The following is a 26,851-nucleotide window of genomic DNA, read 5'->3' as shown; positions in this document are numbered from 1 at the left end:
CCCTATGTAGTGATCTGTTCATGTAAACTGTGCCCAACGACCTTCGAGAGAAAGAAAAGAAACCATATTCTTTTCTGCCCTTATTTTTCTAGTTTGGAGTAAGCTCTTACGGCACGGATGTTCCGGCCAGCGTTGCGTGATTTTGATTTGAATGAATCACGAATCCAAAAACAACATTTAAAATTTGTTTAAATCAGACATTTTTTATTTTATTCGGCATCCAATTAAAAATAAATTTTTATTTTTTATTTGATTCAGCATCCAAATAAAAAACACTTTTCTATTTCCTATTTGATACGGCATCCAAATAAAAAATATTTAATAATTTGGGAAAAATTTAAACAACGTGACATCAGGACGAACAAGGCAACAGCTGTTTCGATTATACTTTGTAAATCTCTACAATATTTTTTATTTGTATTCAAGGTTCGAAACGATCTCAAGGCCACAACAATAACATTTTTGTAATGATTATTTTTTTTTTTAATTTTTCCATAATTGATTTTTATTTTTATGTTTTTTAAGTAGAAACTTTTTCAGACAACCTGCCATAGCTACGCAGATAGATCCATTTCGAAGGGTGCTAAGCCTTCATCATCAGTACGCTTTAGGCACGCTGCGCTACCCATTTAGCTATACAGCGGTGGTTTGTTTGACTGATAAATTGCTACCTTTTTACCAACTATATTAATTCAGCGTTGCGTTATTTGTTATTTGATTTTCCAGCTGAGTCAAAGATACTTTTTATTTTTTATTTGATTCGGCATTCAAATAAAAGATACTTATCAATTTGGGTGTCTTTGATGGATATGTCTAACCTTACACATCGGCCTTATCCCAAAACGTTTGATGTTGTTATTGTAGGTGCTTTCACCCTACCTACATAATACATCTCGGTGACATCTGGTGACGTTTCGGATGTAAATTCGAACTGCGACCTTTTCCTCCCTCCTGTAACCTGATCTACCTTCTGGTCACAGCTCCCATTGCTACCCCTTTCCTCTTTCATTCTGGGTCAAGTTTCTCATGGAGCAGGGGTTATTTTGAAGACATGCCCCATGCTTTTTTTGATCGAATATGGGGAATCAAGAGAGAGCAACTCTAATTCCGAGTATTGTCCAAACCGTACTGTTGTTGTTGTAGCAGTGCTTCGCCCCATCCAATAGGTGCGACCGATCACAAATTGTCATCAATATCCTCTAACGGGAGTCCCAGGAAACTTGCTGTTTCAACCGGGGTGGACCATAATGAATGGGTTATTAGAGGCGTTGGTTCCACATTACAATTAAATATATGGTTGGTGTCATGTAGGGACACATGGCAAGCATGGCATACATTTTATATGACGGGGTTGATTCTGAATAGGTAAGAGTTTAGCCTATTACAGTATCCAGATCGAAGTTGCGCTAGAGTGACTCGCGTTTTCTTAGGGAGTGTGAGTTCCTCTTCTGCAAGTTTTGGGTATTGTTCTTTGATTACAGGATTCACCGGGCAATTCCTGGCATACCGACGCCTGTCTGTGGAGTTCCCTGAGGACCTGCTTGTGTTTTTTGGCTTCATACGGCTGAGTTCTCAGGTGCCTTATTTCCTCATAATGCTTACGTAGATGACTCCTTAAGCCCCTGGACGGTGTTGGCTCATCAATCAGATGTCTGTTGGGATGCCCAGGTTTCTGGGTATTGGACCATGCATGAATAATGTAAAAAGTATCTTTAATTTGGCTGAAGAATCAAATAAATAAAAATTATTTTTTATTTGAACTCAAAATGCACTTCTGGTACTATGAAAAATTTCGACAGCTTTGGTTTTTAGGATAAATACGTGTCGAGGACTTTAAACAGTATTTTGTATCTTTCTAATTTTCCAACGAAAATCCCACTTCTGGTTGCGGCTATCCATGGTAATTTGTGCATATTTCGTGTTTGTTTAATATTTGTATTGTCATATAATAATTTAAAAAGCACATACCGTTCAGACTAGCACCTTCATTAAAATGTTTATCGAGATCCTTTGGTGCCAACCAGAAAAGGTTTCTTTGGGACCATCGTGGTTCATAATGACAAACTTATCTGAAATTAAAAGCACCAAACAAGTTTTAGTGGAAAAATAACAATACAAACTGTTTTCGAAAAATACATAATATTTTTCACGTTCATTTCGTTTTTTATCTTATTACTCGGAATTTTAAAATCCTTCAACTCAAAATCAGAGAAAATGCCCTTCCATATTCTGGCATGTGGGCGACGATGTGGCATTGAAACTAGAAAACAATAAAAAAACTTAAACTTATCCTTTGAGTAGGTATTCACGCAACATTAGGTTGCATTCCATAGCAGTTGTTGTTGTTGTAGCAGTGCTTCGTCCCATCCAATAGGTGCGACCAGGGACGCAACAAATTAAACGGGTTACACTGACATGACAGCCCTTGGTCGGGAAAAATCCCGAGTCGCTCCGGTACATAGAACCGGCTGTCTTGGGAAGCATAGCAGTGCTAAGTGTTGCTTGGTTGTTGTACGAAGACAGTCTTTAAAACTAGAAAATATTAAGTTTTTCACTGCTTAATAGCATAACCTTAGATGTCGAAAGGCTGCAATCGCAACAGACTGCCAATGATTTGGCAACACGACTGTCACACCTACTCTCTGAGAGCACAAGTCAAACCGACGGAATGCAGAAGCCTCGGGAAAATTGTTTACCGCCGACCACGGAAAAACAATTGGTACGATGAAGAATGCCGCGTTGCAACCGAAAGAAAAGACGTTGCGTATAGAGCTACGTTAAAAGCGAGAGTAAAAAGAAGAGTGTGCGAGCGCCGCGAGTTAAAAAGGGAAGCGAGACGCATTTTCATGAAGAAAAAAAACAAAAACAGAGGCAGAAAGGCGTAAAAGTGTGAGGAGCTTGAGCAACCCCATTAGCTCAGTCAGAATTGGGAAACACCTCTCGGAGCCGTTCGAAACTACACGACGTTTCAGACAGGGGGAACCCCTATCGTGCGATATATTTAATTTGGATCTGGAGGAAATTATACTAGCTACAGAGCTTAACCGCTTTGGAACAATATTCTGTAAAAGCTTGCAGATATTCGCGCCGTAAGTTCTGCTTACCCCAAACTGGAAAAAAGCGGAAAATGGATTTGATGCTGAACGAGGACACAGTAAAGTCAAAGAGCAAAGAGCAAAGAGTCGCCTTGTCAACCACGCTACTGTTGGCAGCCATAATTTCGAAATAGTAAAAGACTTCGTTTATTTGGGAACCAGCATTAACACAAACAACATCAGGTCTGATATCGATCAAATAATGACTCTTGGAATTAAATGCTACATTGGACTAGGTAAGCAAAAAGTAAAGTCCTCTATCGCCTAACGAAAATCATGCTCTATAAGTCACCCGACAGTCCCTTCCTGCTATATGGTGTAGAAGCATGGACCTTAACACATCAGATGAAGCAGCTCTGGGAGTGTTCGAGGGAAAAGTTCTTCGAAAGATTTACGGGCCTCTACGTGTTGGCGACGGCGAGACGTGCTTCACGCAACATAGTCCAGCACAGAGGCTACGCTGGCTATGCCAAGTTATGCGAGGGAAAGATGACGCTCCGGCTAAGAAAGTATTTTCATCTGAACCCGCCCATAGAAGCGTAAGAAGACGGCCCCACTCCGCTGGAAGGATCACATGGAAAACGATTTAAATTCCCTTGGTGTTACCAATTGGTGCCAGTTAGCAGAGTGAAGAAGCGACTGGCGCGCCTTGGTGGACGGCCATAACCGTTTAGACAGAATTAAGGGTCTCATGCTCTATTACGAAACGAACGCTCGTTTCGCCTCTGAGGCAAATCGCTAGTGTATTTGCACTATGCTAAACGATGGCAACATATCATTTGACACTTGCTTTCGCCTTCATGTTTGACATAAAGTTAGAAACGTAAAGGCCTACCGAAAATGATCGAGCATACCATTGCTATACCAACTCGTTTGGAGGGGAATCGTTCGCAATACAGAATGAAGCCCTAAAACTTAAAATCATTCAAGTTTTATATTTAAAGAAAAATGGAAGAAGGCCCCTAAACTCATAATTTTAAATTGAGACTATCAAAGGGATTGCAACTAGCCTAAATGATATATTTCAAAAACGTTGTTCAATACTGCTTTGAAATTTTCAATAACTTCGATTTTTTCTTATATTGGAACATATATGTATATATGTAATATATATATTGTAATATTGTTGATTGGTTGGTTGCTGGTATATCAAAGTAACGCTCGGGCGCCATTTTGATGCACATGTCTCGCGGTACCAATACCTGCTGATTTCGTGTGGCTGGTCGGAACTCTGTTCGAACCATTTGGAGCGGACAATGAATCTGCTGATATCTTTTACAGAGTAATTGCTACTTCTTTAACTTCCGGCAGTATAAAACTGTTCATAATTAAAAACCTAGTGTGTGCTAGAGCTGGGCATTCACACTGAACAGGTAGTGCAGGAGGACTGTCTCTTTGCTACGCTTCCCGTCGTAGCTCGTGCAAATGCTGTTGAAAGGGATCCCCATGCTCTCAGCATGCAGGTCCTGTGCCTAGTGCCCCGTGATTGTGCCAGTGATCATAAAGATTTCTTTCCTTGACCTTAGTAGCTCCTCTGTTCTCTGACTGTCGTGTTTCGGACAACTACAAGATAACCAAGCCAATCTGTCTCCAAACTCCAACCTACGCTGACGCTAAAACTCCATTGCCAAATTCTAGATATTTTTGCTCCATCGCCATCGTTAGCGTAGGTTGGAGTTTGGAGGCAGGTTGGTTTGGTTATCTTGTAGTTATCCGAGGAATACCAGTTGGAGACTGCTAACTCCTTGATTTCGCTATGAAGGTTTCTTTTGATTGATGTAAATGGACGATGCGTCTCTAACGCCACCGCAGCCTTCAGCAGTGCCTCTGCACTTGCATGTTCGTTTGCCTCCATGTTCCTGTGACCAGGAACCAATATAAGGGTTATGTTTGCGAAGTTAACTGTGGCTTGAAGCGACCTCTTGCAGCTGCTAACGCCTTAGACGAAGTGATGGGGAGTTTAACGCCATGAGCGCTGCTTGGCTATGAGTAAATGCATACGGACACCAAAATTAAATGCATCAACTGCTCGAAGAATTATGCCCCCATGCAACTGTTTCCGTTTCTGGCGTATGTGCCACGACCACCGCTGGTGTCGAGTCCTACAAAAGCGCTGAAGCTAAATAATCAGATTGCCTCAGTGATGGATGGAGATGAAGATGAGCCCGACGCAATTAATGCATTTAACTATGTAACGGTATACTTTTAAGGTATAAAAGCAAAAAATTTCTGATATAGCGCTCTCTCTTTTGACACCGGTAGTCCAGTAAGTTTTATATGAATATCACGGATTCCAAAACAATTGGTTAGCTAAAAAAAGCTAAAAATTTTAACACGCCGGAATATAAAGGAATTGGAGGCAGACAAATAAATATTAGCTGTTTTTTTTATACATGTATATACATCTGCATTTGCAACTAAAAAAACGCCCATTAAGAATTACACATTGTAGTAGCGTATGGAAAGATAGTGGAGACACAAACCTTTATACTTAGTATACCAAAATTCAAAGTGGTGGGGACACACACTTTTCAGCACTAACTTTATGTGCAAGAACTTCATGTGTAGATGAAGTTCTGCACTTAGCAGTCCATATAAAGATTAAGTGCATATGTATATGTATGCATGTAAAAAACACGGCCATTATTTCAAAAATACAAACTGATGTAAAATTTAATGGAATGGTTACATAGGACGCGACTAAGGTTATAAAATAAAGGCACAACAACTTTAAAGCAAGCTACATAAACACCTTAATCATCATTTACACATGTACATACAAGGCAGCAGAGAGATACTCACCATCAGCCGAAGAAGTACTCACATATACACACATACATGGCTATGCGAGAGACTATAAACTACAAATATACATGTACATATATGGCTGGTAACCAGGCATGGAGTTCGCGAAGTTACTAGACCTTAGGAGAAATGGGTGAACGAGGCAACAGAGAGAATAAAAGCAGCGAAAGCTGAGTAGTAAGCAAGCAGTTTGATTTAAACACGCAATTAGTTGTGAAGTAACGAGTTATTGTGAAGTATTCTCAAAGTAGTCTAATAAAGACCATTTCGCATTATTGAATATTGGAGTTACTTAATCAACAGTTTAGCGATTCGAACGTTAGCAGAAGGTTTGGAATAAGCTGAATTTCTCTAAAATCGTTACAATACGTTTAACGACCGACGTTCCATTCCATCACGTCCACCACCAAATTTTCTTACGTAGAACGCAGTGAAGTACCAACAATTATAGGTTACTTAACAAATTGACGGTTAGAGATAATTACCCATTACCATTAATTGAGGACTGTATTGAGTCATAATCGAATGAGCTAAGATCCCGCCATGGTTCAATTATGTACAGGTTGGCTCATCTCATCAGCTGATTTTATTTATGCCATTGCAAGGTCGAAGGGATTGTCAAAAGGAGATGGCAAACTCAAAATGAAACCAACACATTGGTAACATTTTACTTACACATACAAAAACTGCTAAGTTTTACGTTTCCATTCCATACCATTCGCACCAACATCGATACACAGATTTTGACAACTTGAACAGACATATTTTGTTGCTTTACAGATGAGCCAACCTGTATATAGTTGAACCATGGATCCCGCATTCCGGAATTTTTGTATTTGTAATCGTATTTGAAAAAAAAAGTTTGATGACGTAGCGCTTTTGAAATTTTTCGATTTATTATCCCTCATGTTTCGCTATGAGTGTTCGGAGTATTTAAAACTGTTACCTGAGTAAACGACTACCCCGGAGTAAAAATTAAATATTCGGAGCATATTTTTTCTTCCTTTTTGAAAGCGGGCGAACAACTAACATAAAATTGATTTGGTGGCTTGACAAACCTTTCGGTTGTGTTTTTGCCATGTATCTCAGCAAAAAAGTTATCTGCCTTATCAGATGTATATGGAGTCGGCCTAAAACGTGTAGGATGACCAATTAATGCTCCCATTAACATACCACATTCTATCCCCCCGGATATTTATCGCGAAAAAATATTATTATTATTATTTTCGGTTTACCATACATATTTCATGCAATTTTAATGACCTAGGGTTTGAAGACCGGGGCAGATTCCTGTAGGAACAACAATGGCGACTTGGCAACTGACATACAGAGTGTGGGGGAAGACGAACCCGCGATCGCTGATGATAAAAAACACTCACCGACATCCAATAACAAGGCTAAAAAATCACAAGGTGCCAAGTAATGGCGGGATACCCGCCGGGCTGTTCAAACAGGGAGGCGAAGAGTTGGTATAAGATAAAGAAGCAAAAAAAAGTGGGTCTTGCAGTAAATTTGGACAAGATGAAGTACTTGCTGTCATCGCGGCCTTTGTAGCTCACTGTTGATATAAATTCGAGACTGTGAAGGGTTTCGTTTATTTGGGAAGCAGCATTAAAAGCAAAAACAATGTCGGCCTAGAAATCAAACGGAGAATAACTCTTGCCAACAAGTGTTTCTTTAGGCAATTGAAAAGTAAAGTCTCCTCTCGACGAACAAAATTCCCGCTCTACAAGTCACTCATCATACCTGTCTTGATGTATGGCTCGGAATCATGGAAGGTGTCGAGAGAAGATGAGATGGCTCTTGGAGTATTCGAGAGAAAAGTTCTCCTGAAGGTTTATAGTCCTATGCGTGATCGAAGGAGGTATAATGATGAGCTATATGAGATTTACGCAGACATGACGATAGCGCAGCGATTGAAAATCCAAAGGCTTCGCTCCGGCAGTTTGTAAACAGATTAAAGAGACGACCTTCACTGAGTTGGGAGAGATAGTTGGAGGAAGATTTGACCTCGCTTGGTGCCCTAATTGACGACTGTTATCGCAAAACTGGGTTAGCTCGCCTCACTGACTCGACGTACTTAATTTTTATATAAAACTTCAAGAACATACAACACGTTGAATTTTGGCAAGATTTACAGATCGCGCCCGGACACATTTTTTGCTTACATTTTACTCCTTCTATTCTCATTCCGTACGAAAAAAGTACAAAAACTGTGAGTAGAATGTGAAGAAACATGTCTTAAGACACGAAAAATTAATTCACGTCATTTCATCCAATCGTCACTTGTAAACAATCAGCTTTTTATACGTATGTAATAAAAACTTCAAACAAAAGATATTAGGTAGTTGTTGTTGTTGTTGTTGTAGCAATGCTCGCCCCACCTAATAGCCGCGACCGATCACAAATTGTCATCAATATCCTCTAACGGGAGTCCAAGGAAACTTGCCGTTTCAACAGGGGTGGACCATAAGGAAAGGGGTGTTAGAGGCGTTGGTTCCACATTACAATTAAAGAGATGGTTGGTGTCATGTGGGGACACATTGCAAGCAGGGCATACATTTTGTATGTCGGGGTTGATTCTGGATAGGTAAGAGTTTAACCTGTTACAGTATCCAGAACGAAGTTGAGCAAGAGTGACACGCGTTTCCCTGGGGAGTATGCGTTCCTCTTCTGCGAGTTCTGGATATTTTTCTTCAAGTACTGGATTCACCGGGCAATTCCCGACATAAAGGTCCGACGCCTGTCTATGGAGTTCACCAAGGACCAGCTTGTGTTTTTCCGCTTCATACGGCTGGGTTCTCAGGTGCCGTATTTCCTCAAAATGCTTACGGAGATTACTCCTTAGGCCCCTAGGCGGTGCTGGTTCGTCAATCAGATGTCTGTTGGGATGCCCAGGTTTCTGGGTATTCAACGGAAACTGTTTGGTCAGCATCTCATTTCTCTCCCTGATGGGGAGTATTCTCGCCTCATTATGCAGATGGTGTTACTGCCAGCAAGGGATTTGAGGATTTTATTACGGCTCTGAATTCTTGGAACAATTGCGGTTGCGTGCGCACCAAAATGTAGATCCTGATCAAACGTCACACCCAAGATTTTGGGGTGTAGGACAGTCGGTAGCGTAGTGCCATCGACGTGGATGTTCAATATGGTCGACATTTGGGGCGTCCATGTTGTAAATAAGGTCGCGGAAGATTTAGTCGGTGACAATGCCAGGTTTCGCGAGGCGAAAAAACTGGAGAGATCAGGGAGATAGCCGTTTATTTTATTGCATAGCTCATCGATCTTTGGGCCTGGGCCTGTGGCCATTATTGTGAAGTCATCGGCGTAGGAAACGATTGTGACTCCTTCCGGTGGTGAAGGTAGCTTAGATATGTAGAAATTAAACAAAAGCGGGGATAGGACACCACCCTGTGGCACCCCTTGTTTAATTCTCCTTTGTTTTGATGTTTCGTTTCTGAATTGCACCGATGCCTGCCGACCACCCAGATAATTTGCGGTCCACCTTTTAAGACATGGGGGAAGGGTAGACCCTTCCAGGTCTTGCAGTAACGAGCCATGGTTGACCGTATCAAAGGCTTTTGATAGGTCTAACGCTACGAGTACTGTTCTATGGTGGGGATATTGATTCAAACCGCAATTTATCTGGGTGCTAATGACATTTAGCGCGGAGGTAGTACTCCATTTGAGTCGAGTTAAAAACTAAATAGTATTACTACCTACGAGTACTGTTCTATGGTGGGGATATTGAGTACTACCTCCGCGCTAAATGCCATTAGCACCCAGATAAATTGCGGTTTGAATCAATATCCCCACCATAGAACAGTACTCGTAGGTAGTAATACTATTTAGTTTTTAACTCGACTCAAATAAACCTTTGAGATAAAAAATGTAGTAGGAGGTAAGAGCGGAGCAAAATACTCCGATTGGAATAAAGTCTGAACACTGGGTCAGCAATGAAACATGTTGTCAAAAGCATGACGTTACGACGAGAAAATTTATTTCACAGCTAACTATGATTTTGTGCTCTCTCATTTTGTAATGCGGGATCTGTTTATTGGTTCATGGTATTGAGTAGTTGCATAATAAGCGCTATTTCTCTGTATTAGACTTAAGGCGCGGATTTCACCAAGTTGATATGTCTCCCGATACAATACTGCAAAAAAAATTACAAACGAAAATTTTTTTCAGCAAAAGCCAAGATTCGGCTAAACCAACCGAGAATAATCCAGTTTTTCAAAATATTATTAATAAATAGCATTTTTCTGTTATACATGTCATTCCTGGCCTTATATTTACCATCAAATGTGACATAAATTAATTTATTTTATTATTATTATTAGTGCTATGTATTTTGGTTGCACTATAAAGTATAATATAAGATCTTATTGTACTAATATTTTCTAAATAAATGAATGAATTACGGATTATATAAATGATTTTATAGTTTTATTATTATTTCATTACTTTTTTTTTTACAAAATGTCATAGTGATTCAATATTCGATAACAACGAGTTATAAAGTTATCATTTTATTTGTATTTATTTAGAATTGCTTTGTAAATTGGCTTATAAGTTTTGACTGGTGCCTCGCGAGTACGCTTATATCCAGATTCCTCATAGGTAGTTGGTGGTCGTTTTGCAGGTGCTGTCGATAGGATAGTTATTATAAAATAGTTTTTTTTTTATATATTTAACATTATGTATTTATATTTTATTGAATTTATTGGGCATTAAAATATTATTACAATTGCGGTATTCCCTTCACATACATATATAACAAATTTTCTGCTTAAAGGTTATTTGACTACAGTTCAATTGATTTTTGTAAACTATGGAAAAAATCTAAACACACCAACAAATAAGTTAATAACCCAGGTTCAGTGAATACCCCAATTGTTTTTTATAGTGTATTTAGGTATTAGTACATATGTATGAGATTTCTTCGCGTTATAATATTATAAAGCTTTCATTATAATTTCACAGCAAACATACACGCGATCTGCATTTTCAACCTGACTTTTGTGCCACATTTTTTTAAATTTTGCTTTATATGACGCGGTTGATTCTGAATAGGTAAGAGTTTAGCCTATTACAGTATCCATATCGAAGTTGCGCTAGAGTGACTCGCGTTTTCTTAGGGAGTGTGAGTTCCTCTTCTGCAAGTTTTGGGTATTGTTCTTTGATTACAGGATTCACCGGGCAATTCCTGGCATACCGACGCCTGTCTGTGGAGTTCCCTGAGGACCTGCTTGTGTTTTTTGGCTTCATACGGCTGAGTTCTCAGGTGCCTTATTTCCTCATAATGCTTACGTAGATGACTCCTTAAGCCCCTGGACGGTGTTGGCTCATCAATCAGATGTCTGTTGGGATGCCCAGGTTTCTGGGTATTGGACCATGCATGAATAATGTAAAAAGTATCTTTAATTTGGCTGAAGAATCAAATAAATAAAAATTATTTTTTATTTGAACTCAAAATGCACTTCTGGTACTATGAAAAATTTCGACAGCTTTGGTTTTTAGGATAAATACGTGTCGAGGACTTTAAACAGTATTTTGTATCTTTCTAATTTTCCAACGAAAATCCCACTTCTGGTTGCGGCTATCCATGGTAATTTGTGCATATTTCGTGTTTGTTTAATATTTGTATTGTCATATAATAATTTAAAAAGCACATACCGTTCAGACTAGCACCTTCATTAAAATGTTTATCGAGATCCTTTGGTGCCAACCAGAAAAGGTTTCTTTGGGACCATCGTGGTTCATAATGACAAACTTATCTGAAATTAAAAGCACCAAACAAGTTTTAGTGGAAAAATAACAATACAAACTGTTTTCGAAAAATACATAATATTTTTCACGTTCATTTCGTTTTTTATCTTATTACTCGGAATTTTAAAATCCTTCAACTCAAAATCAGAGAAAATGCCCTTCCAAATTCTGGCATGTGGGCGACGATGTGGCATTGAAACTAGAAAACAATAAAAAAACTTAAACTTATCCTTTGAGTAGGTATTCACGCAACATTAGGTTGCATTCCATAGCAGTTGTTGTTGTTGTAGCAGTGCTTCGTCCCATCCAATAGGTGCGACCAGGGACGCAACAAATTAAACGGGTTACACTGACATGACAGCCCTTGGTCGGGAAAAATTCCGAGTCGCTCCGGTACATAGAACCGGCTGTCTTGGGAAGCATAGCAGTGCTAAGTGTAGCTTGGTTGTTGTACGAAGACAGTCTTTAAAACTAGAAAATATTAAGTTTTTCACTGCTTAATAGCATAACCTTAGATGTCGAAAGGCTGCAATCGCAACAGACTGCCAATGATTTGGCAACACGACTGTCACACCTACTCTCTGAGAGCACAAGTCAAACCGACGGAATGCAGAAGCCTCGGGAAAATTGTTTACCGCCGACCACGGAAAAACAATTGGTACGATGAAGAATGCCGCGTTGCAACCGAAAGAAAAGACGTTGCGTATAGAGCTACGTTAAAAGCGAGAGTAAAAAGAAGAGTGTGCGAGCGCCGCGAGTTAAAAAGGGAAGCGAGACGCATTTTCATGAAGAAAAAAAACAAAAACAGAGGCAGAAAGGCGTAAAAGTGTGAGGAGCTTGAGCAACCCCATTAGCTCAGTCAGAATTGGGAAACACCTCTCGGAGCCGTTCGAAACTACACGACGTTTCAGACAGGGGGAACCCCTATCGTGCGATATATTTAATTTGGATCTGGAGGAAATTATACTAGCTACAGAGCTTAACCGCTTTGGAACAATATTCTGTAAAAGCTTGCAGATATTCGCGCCGTAAGTTCTGCTTACCCCAAACTGGAAAAAAAGCGGAAAATGGATTTGATGCTGAACGAGGACACAGTAAAGTCAAAGAGCAAAGAGTCGCCTTGTCAACCACGCTACTGTTGGCAGCCATAATTTCGAAATAGTAAAAGACTTCGTTTATTTGGGAACCAGCATTAACACAAACAACATCAGGTCTGATATCGATCAAATAATGACTCTTGGAATTAAATGCTACATTGGACTAGGTAAGCAAAAAGTAAAGTCCTCTATCGCCTAACGAAAATCATGCTCTATAAGTCACCCGACAGTCCCTTCCTGCTATATGGTGTAGAAGCATGGACCTTAACACATCAGATGAAGCAGCTCTGGGAGTGTTCGAGGGAAAAGTTCTTCGAAAGATTTACGGGCCTCTACGTGTTGGCGACGGCGAGACGTGCTTCACGCAACATAGTCCAGCACAGAGGCTACGCTGGCTATGCCAAGTTATGCGAGGGAAAGATGACGCTCCGGCTAAGAAAGTATTTTCATCTGAACCCGCCCATAGAAGCGTAAGAAGACGGCCCCACTCCGCTGGAAGGATCACATGGAAAACGATTTAAATTCCCTTGGTGTTACCAATTGGTGCCAGTTAGCAGAGTGAAGAAGCGACTGGCGCGCCTTGGTGGACGGCCATAACCGTTTAGACAGAATTAAGGGTCTCATGCTCTATTACGAAACGAACGCTCGTTTCGCCTCTGAGGCAAATCGCTAGTGTATTTGCACTATGCTAAACGATGGCAACATATCATTTGACACTTGCTTTCGCCTTCATGTTTGACATAAAGTTAGAAACGTAAAGGCCTACCGAAAATGATCGAGCATACCATTGCTATACCAACTCGTTTGGAGGGGAATCGTTCGCAATACAGAATGAAGCCCTAAAACTTAAAATCATTCAAGTTTTATATTTAAAGAAAAATGGAAGAAGGCCCCTAAACTCATAATTTTAAATTGAGACTATCAAAGGGATTGCAACCAGCCTAAATGATATATTTCAAAAACGTTGTTCAATACTGCTTTGAAATTTTCAATAACTTCGATTTTTTCTTATATTGGAACATATATGTATATATGTAATATATATATTGTAATATTGTTGATTGGTTGGTTGCTGGTATATCAAAGTAACGCTCGGGCGCCATTTTGATGCACATTTCTCGCGGTACCAATACCTGCTGATTTCGTGTGGCTGGTCGGAACTCTGTTCGAACCATTTGGAGCGGACAATGAATCTGCTGATATCTTTTACAGAGTAATTGCTACTTCCTTAACTTCCGGCAGTATAAAACTGTTCATAATTAAAAACCTAGTGTGTGCTAGAGCTGGGCATTCACACTGAACAGGTAGTGCAGGAGGACTGTCTCTTTGCTACGCTTCCCGTCGTAGCTCGTGCAAATGCTGTTGAAAGGGATCCCCATGCTCTCAGCATGCAGGTCCTGTGCCTAGTGCCCCGTGATTGTGCCAGTGATCATAAAGATTTCTTTCCTTGACCTTAGTAGCTCCTCTGTTCTTTGACTGTCGTGTTTCGGACAACTACAAGATAACCAAGCCAATCTGTCTCCAAACTCCAACCTACGCTGACGCTAAAACTCCATTGCCAAATTCTAGATATTTTTGCTCCATCACCATCGTTAGCGTAGGTTGGAGTTTGGAGGCAGGTTGGTTTGGTTATCTTGTAGTTATCCGAGGAATACCAGTTGGAGACTGCTAACTCCTTGATTTCGCTATGAAGGTTTCTTTTGATTGATGTAAATGGACGATACGTCTCTAACGCCACCGCAGCCTTCAGCAGTGCCTCTGCACTTGCATGTTCAATTGCCTCCATGTTCCTGTGACCAGGAACCAATATAAGGGTTATGTTTGCGAAGTTAACTGTGGCTTGAAGCGACCTCTTGCAGCTGCTGACGCCTCAGACGAAGTGATGGGGAGTTTAACGCCATGAGCGCTGCTTGGCTATGAGTAAATGCATACGGACACCAAAATTAAATGCATCAACTGCTCGAAGAATTATGCCCCCATGCAACTGTTTCCGTTTCTGGCGTATGTGCCACGACCACCGCTGGTGTCGAGTCCTACAAAAGCGCTGAAGATAAATAATCAGGTTGCCTCAGTGATGGATGGAGATGAAGAAGATGAGCCCGACGCAATTAATGCATTTAACTATGTAACGGTATACTTTTAAGGTATAAAAGCAAAAAATTTCTGATATAGCGCTCTCTCTTTTGACACCGGTAGTCCAGTAAGTTTTATATGAATATCACGGATTCCAAAACAATTGGTTAGCTAAAAAAAGCTAAAAATTTTGACACGCCGGAATATAAAGGAATTGGAGGCAGACAAATAAATATTAGCTGTTTTTTTTATACATGTATATACATCTGCATTTGCAACTAAAAAAACGCTCATTAAGAATTACACATTGTAGTAGCGTATGGAAAGATAGTGGAGACACAAACCTTTATACTTAGTATACCAAAATTCAAAGTGGTGGGGACACACACTTTTCAGCACTAACTTTATGTGCAAGAACTTCATGTGTAGATGAAGTTCTGCACTTAGCAGTCCATATAAAGATTAAGTGCATATGTATATGTATGCATGTAAAAAACACGGCCATCATTTCAAAAATACAAACTGATGTAAAATTTAATGGAATGGTTACATAGGACGCGACTAAGGTTATAAAATAAAGGCACAACAACTTTAAAGCAAGCTACATAAACACCTTAATCATCATTTACACATGTACATACAAGGCAGCAGAGAGATACTCACCATCAGCCGAAGAAGTACTCAGATATACACACATACATGGCTATGCGAGAGACTATAAACTACAAATATACATGTACATATATGGCTGGTAACCAGGCATGGAGTTCGCGAAGTTACTAGACCTTAGGAGAAATGGGTGAACGAGGCAACAGAGAGTATAAAAGCAGCGAAAGCTGAGTAGTAAGCAAGCAGTTTGATTTAAACACGCAATTAGTTGTGAAGTAACGAGTTATTGTGAAGTATTCTCAAAGTAGTCTAATAAAGACCATTTCGCATTATTGAATATTGGAGTTACTTAATCAACAGTTTAGCGATTCTAACGTTAGCAGAAGGTTTGGAATAAGCGGAATTTCCCTAAAATCGTTACAATACGTTTAACGACCGACGTTCCATTCCATCACGTCCACCACCAAATTTTCTTACGTAGAACGCAGTGAAGTACCAACAATTATAGGTTACTTAACAAATTGACGGTTAGAGATAATTACCCATTACCATTAATTGAGGACTGTATTGAGTCATAATCGAATGAGCTAAGATCCCGCCATGGTTCAATTATGTACAGGTTGGCTCATCTCATCAGCTGATTTTATTTATGCCATTGCAAGGTCGAAGGGATTGTCAAAAGGAGATGGCAAACTCAAAATGAAACCAACACATTGGTAACATTTTACTTACACATACAAAAACTGCTAAGTTTTACGTTTCCATTCCATACCATTCGCACCAACATCGATACACAGATTTTGACAACTTGAACAGACATATTTTGTTGCTTTACAGATGAGCCAACCTGTATATAGTTGAACCATGGATCCCGCATTCCGGAATTTTTGTATTTGTAATCGTATTTGAAAAAAAAAGTTTGATGACGTAGCGCTTTTGAAATTTTTCGATTTATTATCCCTCATGTTTCGCTATGAGTGTTCGGAGTATTTAAAACTGTTACCTGAGTAAACGACTACCCCGGAGTAAAAATTAAATATTCGGAGCATATTTTTTCTTCCTTTTTGAAAGCGGGCGAACAACTAACATAAAATTGATTTGGTGGCTTGACAAACCTTTCGGTTGTGTTTTTGCCATGTATCTCAGCAAAAAAGTTATCTGCCTTATCAGATGTATATGGAGTCGGCCTAAAACGTGTAGGATGACCAATTAATGCTCCCATTAACATACCACATTCTATCCCCCCGGATATTTATCGCGAAAAAATATTATTATTATTATTTTCGGTTTACCATACATATTTCATGCAATTTTAATGACCTAGGGTTTGAAGACCGGGGCAGATTCCTGTAGGAACAACAATGGCGACTTGGCAACTGACATACAGTGTGTGGGGGAAGACGAACCCGCGATCGCTGATGATAAAAAACACTCACCGACATCCAATAACAAGGCTAAAAAATCACAAGGTGCCAAGTAATGGCGGGATACCCGCCGGGCTGTTCAAACAGGGAGGCGAAGAGTTGGTATAAGATAAAGAAGCAAAAAAAAGTGGGTCTTGCAGTAAATTTGGACAAGATGAAGTACTTGCTGTCATCGCGGCCTTTGTAGCTCACTGTTGGCGGATATAAATTCGAGACTGTGAAGGGTTTCGTTTATTTGGGAAGCAGCATTAAAAGCAAAAACAATGTCGGCCTAGAAATCAAACGGAGAATAACTCTTGCCAACAAGTGTTTCTTTAGGCAATTGAAAAGTAAAGTCTCCTCTCGACGAACAAAATTCCCGCTCTACAAGTCACTCATCATACCTGTCTTGATGTATGGCTCGGAATCATGGAAGGTGTCGAGAGAAGATGAGATGGCTCTTGGAGTATTCGAGAGAAAAGTTCTCCTGAAGGTTTATAGTCCTATGCGTGATCGAAGGAGGTATAATGATCAGCTATATGAGATTTACGCAGACATGACGATAGCGCAGCGATTGAAAATCCAAAGGCTTCGCTCCGGCAGTTTGTAAACAGATTAAAGAGACGACCTTCACTGAGTTGGGAGAGATAGTTGGAGGAAGATTTGACCTCGCTTGGTGCCCTAATTGACGACTGTTATCGCAAAACTGGGTTAGCTCGCCTCACTGACTCGACGTACTTAATTTTTATATAAAACTTCAAGAACATACAACACGTTGAATTTTGGCAAGATTTACAGATCGCGCCCGGACACATTTTTTGCTTACATTTTACTCCTTCTATTCTCATTCCGTACGAAAAAAGTACAAAAACTGTGAGTAGAATGTGAAGAAACATGTCTTAAGACACGAAAAATTAATTCACGTCATTTCATCCAATCGTCACTTGTAAACAATCAGCTCTTTATACGTATGTAATAAAAACTTCAAACAAAAGATATTAGGTAGTTGTTGTTGTTGTTGTTGTAGCAATGCTCGCCCCACCTAATAGCCGCGACCGATCACAAATTGTCATCAATATCCTCTAACGGGAGTCCAAGGAAACTTGCCGTTTCAACAGGGGTGGACCATAAGGAAAGGGGTGTTAGAGGCGTTGGTTCCACATTACAATTAAAGAGATGGTTGGTGTCATGTGGGGACACATTGCAAGCAGGGCATACATTTTGTATGTCGGGGTTGATTCTGGATAGGTAAGAGTTTAACCTGTTACAGTATCCAGAACGAAGTTGAGCAAGAGTGACACGCGTTTCCCTGGGGAGTATGCGTTCCTCTTCTGCGAGTTCTGGATATTTTTCTTCAAGTACTGCATTCACCGGGCAATTCCCGACATAAAGGTCCGACGCCTGTCTATGGAGTTCACCAAGGACCAGCTTGTGTTTTTCCGCTTCATACGGCTGGGTTCTCAGGTGCCGTATTTCCTCAAAATGCTTACGGAGATGACTCCTTAGGCCCCTAGGCGGTGCTGGTTCGTCAATCAGATGTCTGTTGGGATGCCCAGGTTTCTGGGTATTCAACGGAAACTGTTTGGTCAGCATCTCATTTCTCTCCCTGATGGGGAGTATTCTCGCCTCATTATGCAGATGGTGTTACTGCCAGCAAGGGATTTGAGGATTTTATTACGGCTCTGAATTCTTGGAACAATTGCGGTTGCGTGCGCACCAAAATGTAGATCCTGATCAAACGTCACACCCAAGATTTTGGGGTGTAGGACAGTCGGTAGCGTAGTGCCATCGACGTGGATGTTCAATATGGTCGACATTTGGGGCGTCCATGTTGTAAATAAGGTCGCGGAAGATTTAGTCGGTGACAATGCCAGGTTTCGCGAGGCGAAAAAACTGGAGGGATCAGGGAGATAGCCGTTTATTTTATTGCATAGCTCATCGATCTTTGGGCCTGGGCCTGTGGCCATTATTGTGCAGTCATCGGCGTAGGAAACGATTGTGACTCCTTCCGGTGGTGAAGGTAGCTTAGATATGTAGAAATTAAACAAAAGCGGGGATAGGACACCACCCTGTGGCACCCCTTGTTTAATTCTCCTTTGTTTTGATGTTTCGTTTCTGAATTGCACCGATGCCTGCCGACCACCCAGATAATTTGCGGTCCACCTTTTAAGACATGGGGGAAGGGTAGACCCTTCCAGGTCTTGCAGTAACGAGCCATGGTTGACCGTATCAAAAGCTTTTGATAGGTCTAACGCTACGAGTACTGTTCTATGGTGGGGATATTGATTCAAACCGCAATTTATCTGGGTGCTAATGACATTTAGCGCGGAGGTAGTACTCCATTTGAGTCGAGTTAAAAACTAAATAGTATTACTACCTACGAGTACTGTTCTATGGTGGGGATATTGATTCAAACCGCAATTTATCTGGGTGCTAATGATATTTAGCGCGGAGGTAGTACTCCATAGCACTACCTCCGCCCTAAATGTCATTAGCACCCAGATAAATTGCGGTTTGAATCAATATCCCCACCATAGAACAGTACTCGTAGGTAGTAATACTATTTAGTTTTTAACTCGACTCAAATAAACCTTTGAGATAAAAAATTTAGTAGGAGGTAAGAGCGGAGCAAAATACTCCGATTGGAATAAAGTCTGAACACTGGGTCAGCAATGAAACATGTTGTCAAAAGCATGACGTTACGACGAGAAAATTTATTTCACAGCTAACTATGATTTTGTGCTCTCTCATTTTGTAATGCGGGATCTGTTTATTGGTTCATGGTATTGAGTAGTTGCATAATAAGCGCTATTTCTCTGTATTAGACTTAAGGCGCGGATTTCACCAAGTTGATATGTCTCCCGATACAATACTGCAAAAAAAATTACAAACGAAAATTTTTTTCAGCAAAAGCCAAGATTCGGCTAAAACCAACCGAGAATAATCCAGTTTTTCAAAATATTATTAATAAATAGCATTTTTCTGTTATACATGTCATTCCTGGCCTTATATTTACCATCAAATGTGACATAAATTAATTTATTTTATTATTATTATTAGTGCTATGTATTTTGGTTGCACTATAAAGTATAATATAAGATCTTATTGTACTAATATTTTCTAAATAAATGAATGAATTACGGATTATATAAATGATTTTATAGTTTTATTATTATTTCATTACTTTTTTTTTACAAAATGTCATAGTGATTACAATATTCGATAACAACGAGTTATAAAGTTATCATTTTATTTGTATTTATTTAGAATTGCTTTGTAAATTGGCTTATAAGTTTTGACTGGTGCCTCGCGAGTACGCTTATATCCAGATTCCTCATAGGTAGTTGGTGGTCGTTTTGCAGGTGCTGTCGATAGGATAGTTATTATAAAATAGTTTTTTTTTATATATTTAACATTATGTATTTATATTTTATTGAATTTATTGGGTATTAAAATATTATTACAATTGCGGTATTCCCTTTACATACATATATAACATATTTTCTGCTTAAAGGTTATTTGACTACAGTTCAATTGATTTTTGTAAACTATGGAAAAAATCTAAACACACCAACAAATAAGTTAATAACCCAGGTTCAGTGAATACCCCAATTGTTTTTTATAGTGTATTTAGGTATTAGTACATATGTATGAGATTTCTTCGCGTTATAATATTATAAAGCTTTCATTATAATTTCACAGCAAACATACACGCGATCTGCATTTTCAACCTGACTTTTGTGCCACATTTTTTTAAATTTCGCTTTCATCATGGTTTCATAACGCGCCTAAAGAAGTATAACTTCAATTATTTTTTAACTTTTAGTTCTTTCTCAGTTTTTTTTTTTCAAACTATTATTTATTTTTAATTTTTTAGTTCGAGGTTTTTGTTTGTAGTTTTCTTTGTTTTCGACTACGTTAGACGTCGGCCATTTGCTTGTACGTGAAGGACCTAAAATATGGTGATGGTCTTTTTCCCGAAATGATCACATGGTCAAACGGAAACTTCCTAAATGGTCGCTACACCAAATTTTGAAGGGCCCTTAAGTCAATTGGCCCTATGGTCGCTTTAAATGGCCAATTCAGTGGTCATACGGTCAATTTACTTAATGTTCTTTGAGCTTATGTCACTCCTCCATCAAATTATTGCATTGTGGCATTGTTGTTGTTGTAGCAGTGCTTCGCACGGAGCATATTCCAGTTGTTCCCTGCCACCAGGTCTACATGTGGAATGGCATACAGTGCCGCCGTCGGGATTGTTTTCAGAGCTCACGTAATGCTAAGCATTGACAGCCTGCATACCCCTTCTAATTTTTCGAGGTAGGTTCTTTTTCGTGAGGCTGCCCATCAAACAATAGATAGTTTTTAAACATTAATGTTCCCTACTACCGGTTGGCTTAATTTTTGTTATATAAATATGTATATAAATACATACACTAATTCTATGTATATAAATACATACATATTTCGTTCAAACAAAATTTTCATGTATACTGTATTCTATTCCTAACAATTTCTCCCTATCTAAAATAATTTTTTCACTTCCAATTTTTTTTTCAAACTCGTCATCAAAAAAACCACTAGTAGTGGTTTTGGTCAGCCACAAAATGATAGAACGTCGCATTGAACGTCGATACAATACATGCGGACGCTACGTACGAAAGCAACCACTGTTGTTATGATAACGCCATATCTTTTTTTCTTATACATGCCAACCTTATAAAACCGCACTCCGGCAGTTTTCTGTAAAAAATCTCTCATGCACATACAACGAAATTGAATTTACTGCATAAAAAGCTAGCTCAGTTTCCAATTTTTGGTTACGCGTGATATATCGATTTGACGTTTGCACACATTAGCCGTGTTTTTTAACACGCGTATATCCGTTTACGCTTAAACTTTATATGGACTGCTAAGCGACAAACTTTAAATACACCTCTGAAATTGCTGCGCATAAATTTTGTCCTACTAAATTTCAATATTCAGATGTAACTGAAATATATGTCTTTGTTTCACCATCTACACTAATTCTATGTATTCTATGTGTGTCCACAATTCATCGCAACTGATTCAGCTATATGTTATACCCTATGGCCATCAGAGCGTTGTGCCTCCGCTTTTCGGTACACCCTGTTGCTGTAGCTAGTTGTTTAACCACAGCCGCTAGATGGGTCTCCTAAGCATTATCTAAGCGAGGATAGGCGTTTTTTTCACGCGCAAACGAAACGTATACGCATGTAAAAAAACACGGCTAATGTAAAAAATAGCGGCAGTGGTTAAACAACTAGCTACAGCACAGAGTGCACCGAAAAGCGGAGACACAACCCTCTGTTGTATTTCTGTGTATAACATATAGCTGAATCAGTTGTGATAAATAGTGGACGCGCATAGCATACAAAGAATTAGTGCAGAGTGTGAAACATATACACATATTTCAGTTACATCTGGTATAATGCGTATTGAAATTTAGTAGTACTAATTTTATGCGTAGCAATTTCAGAGGTGTATTTAAAGTTTATCGCTTAGCAGTCCATATAAAGCTTAAGCGTAAACGTATATAGATGTGAAAAAAACACAGCTATTATCGCAACATACGCTTATTTCGGTTAGAGCAAGAAAAGCGTTTATGTACGTGCGTTAAAAAAATGCAATGCGTTTTTATTAGGATAGACTGTAAAACCGATAGCAGCTAGTGACTTATGACAGTAACTGCATCAAATATTAGTTACGTTCCAATGACGCGTGAACCAGATACGGATAGAAATTTAACATGCAAATGCAATAACAACATTGTGATCCTGATATTTATCTTGTTAAATTTCTGATCCGTATAGCAGTTCTGTTCGTTTCGTTTTCTGCAGTAGATTTTTTGACAGCTAACCACTTTTGAGTTGGTAGCACTCATGGCTCAACTATATGGTTGGCTCGTCTGTTATGGAATCGCATCCATGATGGAAGCAGCAAGGAAGGCAGTCGGCATGATATTGTGGTGCACAGTGGCTAGTCATTGTCGGCTGGGGCGGGTCCTTGCCAACCTTACTGTTCCTGCGTCATAAACAGAAAAAATTCCTATCATGCCTTTCAAACTCAGCTGTCAAACTTAAAATAAACTGACAGAATCGCAGAGGCCGACTCAAAACGCTTATCAATACAAACTAAAACGACATCCGGTCGAACCGGATGCCACGGACAGACTGTTGACATATTCAAAATTTAAAATTCAAAATTCAAAAAAAAAAAAAAATCTAACGCAACAACGCAACGCTCATCTCTACAGCAACATAAAACTTTTTTGTGTAGTAAGAAAATGTTATCAATGTGTTGTTTTCATTTTGAATTTGCCATTTCTTTCTGACAATCCCTACTCCAGTGAAATGAAAAAAATAAAATCAGCTGGTAAGATGAGCCAACCATAGAGTTGGAGCCATGGTAGCACTGAAATCACCACAAATCACACACACAAGATTGCGCATTGCGCATATAAACAAAAGATCAGCTGTTTTTTATGGGCAATTTTTACGTCATTTTCCATTAGTGCTACCAGCGGGTTAGGGGGTCAGAATATACCCGCGGTAGGTATGCCTGTCGTAAGAGGCGACTAAAATACCAGATTCAAGGGGTTGTCTAGCGCAGCCCTGAGGTTGCCAGCGCAATATACAGCTTCTCCAAACCCAATTGTCAACCTCACCTATCCGCGGCGAATCCTGTTTCACTAAGAGACGAGGCTCTGACGACCCCAAGCTCCTCATGGAACTTGGGGGTGGGGAGGGAGGGATGGCCTGAAGGTTTAATGTGGCCATATAAATCGTTCCCGAGATGGTCGGGCTAGCACCTTAATGGTGCTGTGCTACCGGAGCGTACCGGATCTGTATCCGACAAAGCACCATCACATTGATAACACTCCCCAAAGCCTTCGGGGAGCAACCTTATCGCTACAACAACAACATTAACATTGGTGCTACCAGCTCTCATTACGTTGTTTCAATGAGATTTGATCGTGAGCCAGAGCTCGATAACTCACTGGAATGCTCCTATTAAGATAAAAATATACAATGGCGCTTTCAACAAATACACGTTTTTGAGCGCACCGTTGAGTATTTTTGATCCACTCAACGTTTTGCATTTTACGTCAAATTACTGACGATACATTTTTCGCTATGAGCAGTTTTTGACGTTTTAATATGTTGGTTTTGAATAAAATTTTCCTCTCATTATACTGAAAGCGCCCAATAATTTATCGAAACAAAAAAAGGTTGAACAAACACGATATACACCTCATATACTTATTTAGAATTAACTCACCTTTCACATATGGTGAAAAACCTGGCCGCCTTACTAGATAGCGGGTATGATATTCTTCTTCTTCCTCTAGTTCTTCCATGCTGTAAATTGAACGAAATATGAAATATGCCCGCAATTAGTAATAGTTATAAAAAAGAGATCAATTAAATTGCATACTTACTCTACATCGATTTCTGCAGCTGCGTTCCTTTTAATTAAGTTCAAAAATTTTGAGCCCTCGCTAATCGCATATTTACTGAGTACAGTCCTGAAGAAAGATATATTTTAAATATGAGTATGTATTGGTATGTAGTCTTAAGTTATCCTTACTTTGAATATGATTGCGCTGATTTTGGATCTATTTTCATCAGTTCGCGTAGCTGCTCCTGGGAAACATCATCATTTTTATCTGGTATAAGATATTTACGTATTTCGGCCAATGCATACGCAACACGAGCATGTCCTTCAGCTGGTGGTGCTATAGTGCTTATTTCAATAAATAAATCGCGATGTAAATGTGCATAACGGGGATCCCCTGATTGTCGTAGCTCTTCTTCTTTATTGCGGTCACGCATAGACCCTCGCCCTTTTATAATTATCTTGCATTGTGTTTCTTCGTGCAAACGACGTAAGGAATTGCCCTTTGGTCCCAGTAACTTTCCAGTGAAATTAAACTAAAACAATGGAATCATATAACTAAATCTGAATAATATGTATCAACGAAAGTTCTTTCTCCTTGTTGGACAGATAAATAGACACCCCAAAGGTTTATGGGAGAGCTTTGAATGGAGGCGAAGATATTTAATCGAAGAATGTAATTTATCTCATTCGCGACAACTCATCCAATGTGTAATACCCATAATAACTCGTGCATTATGTTTTGGGAGGCGCATACTATATAGAGATTTGGGTTATTACACCCTAGCAAAATTTGCCGGCATATGCGGTCACACACATGACTTTATTTCAGCCAGAGTACTCTTTTGCAGTGTTTATTAGGCCTAGTTCAGCGGGTCGGTCTAAATTAAACGTGTTTGCCTCCAAAGGTATCTTGCGATAGGTTTGTGTGTATCCTATGATACAGAAAAACGTCAACTGCTGTATCATTCTTGTTATTAATTTGGCAAAATCAATTATTGTTGAAACCGAAAATAAAGAGTGTTATGAATATGGAGGGCACAATTCTCTAACCTTCTGTTGTTGTAGCAGTGCTTCGCCCCATCCAATATGTGTGCCCAATAACAAATTGTCATCAATGTCCCTTAACGGGAGTCCAAGGAAACTTGTTTTTTCAACAGGGATGGGCCTCTTCGCAATTGCTGCTCGCGCTATAATGAACTGTACAACTGCATTAGTTTTGAGTATTTGATTGCTGCTATCCGTAAGGAAATACTCTCACGTCTGACATGATATTTTTCAGGCATGCTTAACGAACGAAGCGTTTCGTTTATTAGCGTTGATTATCGTAACGAAATGATATCGTTTCGTTCGTTAAGCATGCCTGATATTTTTAAAGATTTTTAAATAAGATGTCAATTTTATTTCAATATTAATTTTAACAAATTTTTATTTTTGATTTCATTTATGTATTAATTAAAATTTAACTTAATTAATTTGATTGTTTATTATTTAAGTTTTTACTTTAAATTTTGTTTTTTACGCTTATGTTTTCTTTCTTTGTTATATGTATTGTATCTTATATCCAGTAGTCGACCGCTTTGTATTCATCAAACAAGTAAATAAATAAATAAATAATAAGTGGGGTGTTAGAGGCGTTGGTTCCACAATACAGTTGAAGAGATGGTTGGTGTCATGTGGGGACACATTACAAGCAGGGCATACATTTTGTATGTCGGGGTTGATTCTGTATAGGTAAGAGTTTAACCTGTTACAGTATCCAGATCGAAGTTGACCTAGAGTGACGCGCGTTTCCCTAGGGAGAGTGCGTTCCTCCCTTTGCTAGTTTTGGGTATTGCTCTTTAAGTACTGGATTCACCGGGCAATTCCTGGCATAGCGATCCGACGCCTGTTTCTGGATTTCACTTAAGCACTGCTACAACAACAACATTAAATAAAATGTTTGCACCTGACGCTATAAAAAAAATTCAATACTTGCATGGGTGTTCTAACGGTGTAGAAAAACAGTAAAATTGACTGAAATAAACAAACTGAAATATCAGCATTCCGAGACCATGTCAGCAGGTGATTTTACAGCGTGCAACACTGTTGCAAAGTATTATAAAAAGCTTATGAAAAAATTTAAAAAAAAATCGAATTTATGGAGATGGATCAATTCTACGATCTAAATAGTTCCAATCAGGGATGCACCTTAACGTTAAGCTAATCGATTATCAAAAAATTTCCACCGTTTCCGTTGAAACACTTCGAAATATTATCGATAAAGAAATTATCAAGATAAATCGTATCTCGTTTTTAACCGAAACGAAAAGCTTTCGTTATCGTTAAAAACGTTAACAAAAGCGTAATACTTTATGTTTGAATTGTGCTGGCAATGCTATAGCCATGGTGAAGCCGTAAGGTGGTAACAGCGAGCGGTCATACACACACAAACTCCATGTAATTTGTTTGTGTAATTCGTTGGTGGTAATGTCAAGAATACTCTGAGAAATGTTCGTACTGTCAAAATTCATGAGAAAAGTTGCAATCAGCTTGGCTGATGCTTTCACCTTTAATGACTCCGCCATCAATCAGCTTT

The 26,851-nt window shown here is 39.2% G+C and overlaps 1 protein-coding gene across 4 annotated transcripts in view; it reads right to left on the bottom strand.

Moving 5' to 3' along the window:
- Positions 1 to 10,320: 10,320 nt before the first annotated feature.
- The window catches only part of LOC137249759 (KH domain-containing, RNA-binding, signal transduction-associated protein 3-like), a 57,821-nt gene continuing 41,290 nt past the window's right edge, over positions 10,321 to 26,851 (bottom strand). The window contains exons 3-7 of one of the 4 annotated variants that reach the window (XM_067781620.1): positions 24,466 to 24,809; positions 24,317 to 24,403; positions 24,157 to 24,236; positions 11,580 to 11,680; positions 10,321 to 11,502 (exon numbers count right to left, since the gene is read on the bottom strand). In XM_067781620.1, coding sequence (XP_067637721.1) covers positions 11,583 to 11,680; positions 24,157 to 24,236; positions 24,317 to 24,403; positions 24,466 to 24,809 — 609 coding nt within the window. In that variant the 3' untranslated portion in view covers positions 10,321 to 11,502; positions 11,580 to 11,582. Of the gene's footprint in view, positions 11,681 to 19,991; positions 20,220 to 24,156; positions 24,237 to 24,316; positions 24,404 to 24,465; positions 24,810 to 26,851 lie in introns of those variants that run through there. The other 3 variants (XM_067781622.1, XM_067781619.1, XM_067781618.1) reach the window with 3 other exon arrangements.

This window comes from Eurosta solidaginis, chromosome 4, assembly GCF_040869045.1.
Source record: "Eurosta solidaginis isolate ZX-2024a chromosome 4, ASM4086904v1, whole genome shotgun sequence".
Taxonomy (NCBI): Eukaryota; Metazoa; Arthropoda; class Insecta; order Diptera; family Tephritidae; genus Eurosta; species Eurosta solidaginis.
The sequence above is the reverse complement of the archived record's forward strand: the minus strand, read 5'-3'. Positions and strand labels throughout refer to the sequence as shown.